The sequence below is a fragment of the Miscanthus floridulus genome, chromosome 15 (genome assembly GCF_019320115.1).
Source record: "Miscanthus floridulus cultivar M001 chromosome 15, ASM1932011v1, whole genome shotgun sequence".
Classification (NCBI taxonomy): domain Eukaryota; kingdom Viridiplantae; phylum Streptophyta; class Magnoliopsida; order Poales; family Poaceae; genus Miscanthus; species Miscanthus floridulus.
In genome coordinates this window covers 16,217,320-16,218,708 of record NC_089594.1, presented here as the reverse complement: position 1 = coordinate 16,218,708, position 1,389 = coordinate 16,217,320, and the positions used below count along the sequence as shown (strand labels likewise).

The window sequence follows — 1,389 nt, the reverse complement described above, 5'->3', positions numbered from 1 at the left end:
GCCCAGTAGCCGTTCAGGTTCGTACACACCACCATGTTGACTAGGTGGTAATGAAGATCAGGTCGGTTCACGAGCGGTACTAGAGATGAGTGATCTAGCGCGGCGCATTCGTGACACACAGTTTGTTAGTTTCCCTACCAGATCGATCTACCCTAGCGCCTCGGGTATACGAAAAGGAACTGTATCGCAAGTCATCTCAGCTCACCTATAAGGTGCATAGCTCGTAGAAGGTAGTGCATGAACGGTGCCACGATCTGCCACCGCATGTAGCTCGGCTGCACCGGAGTGTCCCCATGCTGCGCGGCCACCCGCAGCACAGGGGCGGATCAAACGGTGGGGTGGGGGGGGGGCTCAAGCCCCCCTACCCATACCGGAGCAGTGGAACCCCCTGGAGCCCCCATAAATTTGTAGGCAAAGTTCTATAGTGTAGGTGGGGCTGAGACTTAAGATCGAGCAGCAGTCGGAGGTACGTGTTGTTCAGCCGCCCCTAAAATTTTTCATGGATCCGCCGCTACCGCGACACGAAGCCTCGGGGCATCGCGCCGGCTGGCAGAGGCGCCGGTGGCATTGTGCTGGGGTCGGTGGGGCCCAGAGGGACGGCATGTTCTAGCCCGTGCGCCGACGGGTTCCGGTGGTACCGCAGCAGCTGGAAGGCCTGCACTTGGGGCGTTTGGTCGGTGGAGTTGTAGAAGCTGCCGCGGTAGAAGGCCGCCAGGTGGCTGCGGGAGGGGATGGGAATCATTGAATGCACTAGAATCAGTCAGTTATCACAGTGTGCACTGCATTGCCTTTACAATTAGCAAAAGGGGAAATTGAAACTGACCGGAGACTAACTTACATGTTATTGTTGACCGCGGCGTGCCACTGACCATTTACTTGCAACATGCCCAGCACCGCCCAGTAGCCGTTCAGGTTCGTACACAGCACCACGTTGACTAGGTGGTAATGAAGCCTTAGAAGGAGATCAGGTCTGTTCACGAGCGGTACTAGAGATGAGTGATCTCTGATGGCGTCCCACATCCGGAAACCCTCATTCTCCATCATATATAAGAGGCCCTGCTCCAAATCAATCACGGGCACTGGCCGCTGGTTTTGGAACAGCCAGCTTCGGATGCATGATGCCATCCAGCGCAGGTTCAGGTCCATCTGGGCTTGCCCACTGATGCAGATCGAAGAAGCGAGCTGTTTCCTGGTACCCCTGCGCGCTGACCACCACCATCCCAGTCCCCTGTTCTGCCAGGAAGGTGCCTGCATTGCATTGCATTGCCAGATAATGACACTCTGCATCTGTACAAGACCGATCGATGCTACGGTGACTCACACCCATCTCATCTGATGAAGCTAAGCTCTGAACAACACGGATACAAAGAAGAGATAGAAAACAAAGAG

The 1,389-nt window shown here is 55.5% G+C and overlaps 1 protein-coding gene across 1 annotated transcript; it reads right to left on the bottom strand.

Annotated features, from left to right (window-relative positions):
• Positions 1-511: 511 nt before the first annotated feature.
• On the bottom strand, positions 512-1,182 carry LOC136507083 (uncharacterized). Its single transcript, XM_066501922.1, has 2 exons — positions 839-1,182; positions 512-719 (listed from the first exon to the last, which is right to left on the bottom strand). Exons 1-2 carry the CDS (start codon positions 1,144-1,146, stop codon positions 512-514), a joined length of 516 nt encoding a protein of 171 aa, XP_066358019.1. The 5' UTR covers positions 1,147-1,182.
• Between the last annotated feature and the right edge of the window lie 207 nt (positions 1,183-1,389).

What these genes read in the sequence shown, in the direction of transcription:
- LOC136507083 (XM_066501922.1), bottom strand. Translation starts at nt 1,146, where the DNA reads ATGGACCTGAACCTGCGCTGGATGGCATCATGCATCCGAAGCTGGCTG. An exon ending in GCCGCGGTCAACAATAACAT is followed by an intron (nt 720 to 838) that starts GTAAGTTAGTCT and finishes CCCCTCCCGCAG; the next exon opens with CCACCTGGCGGCCTTCTACC.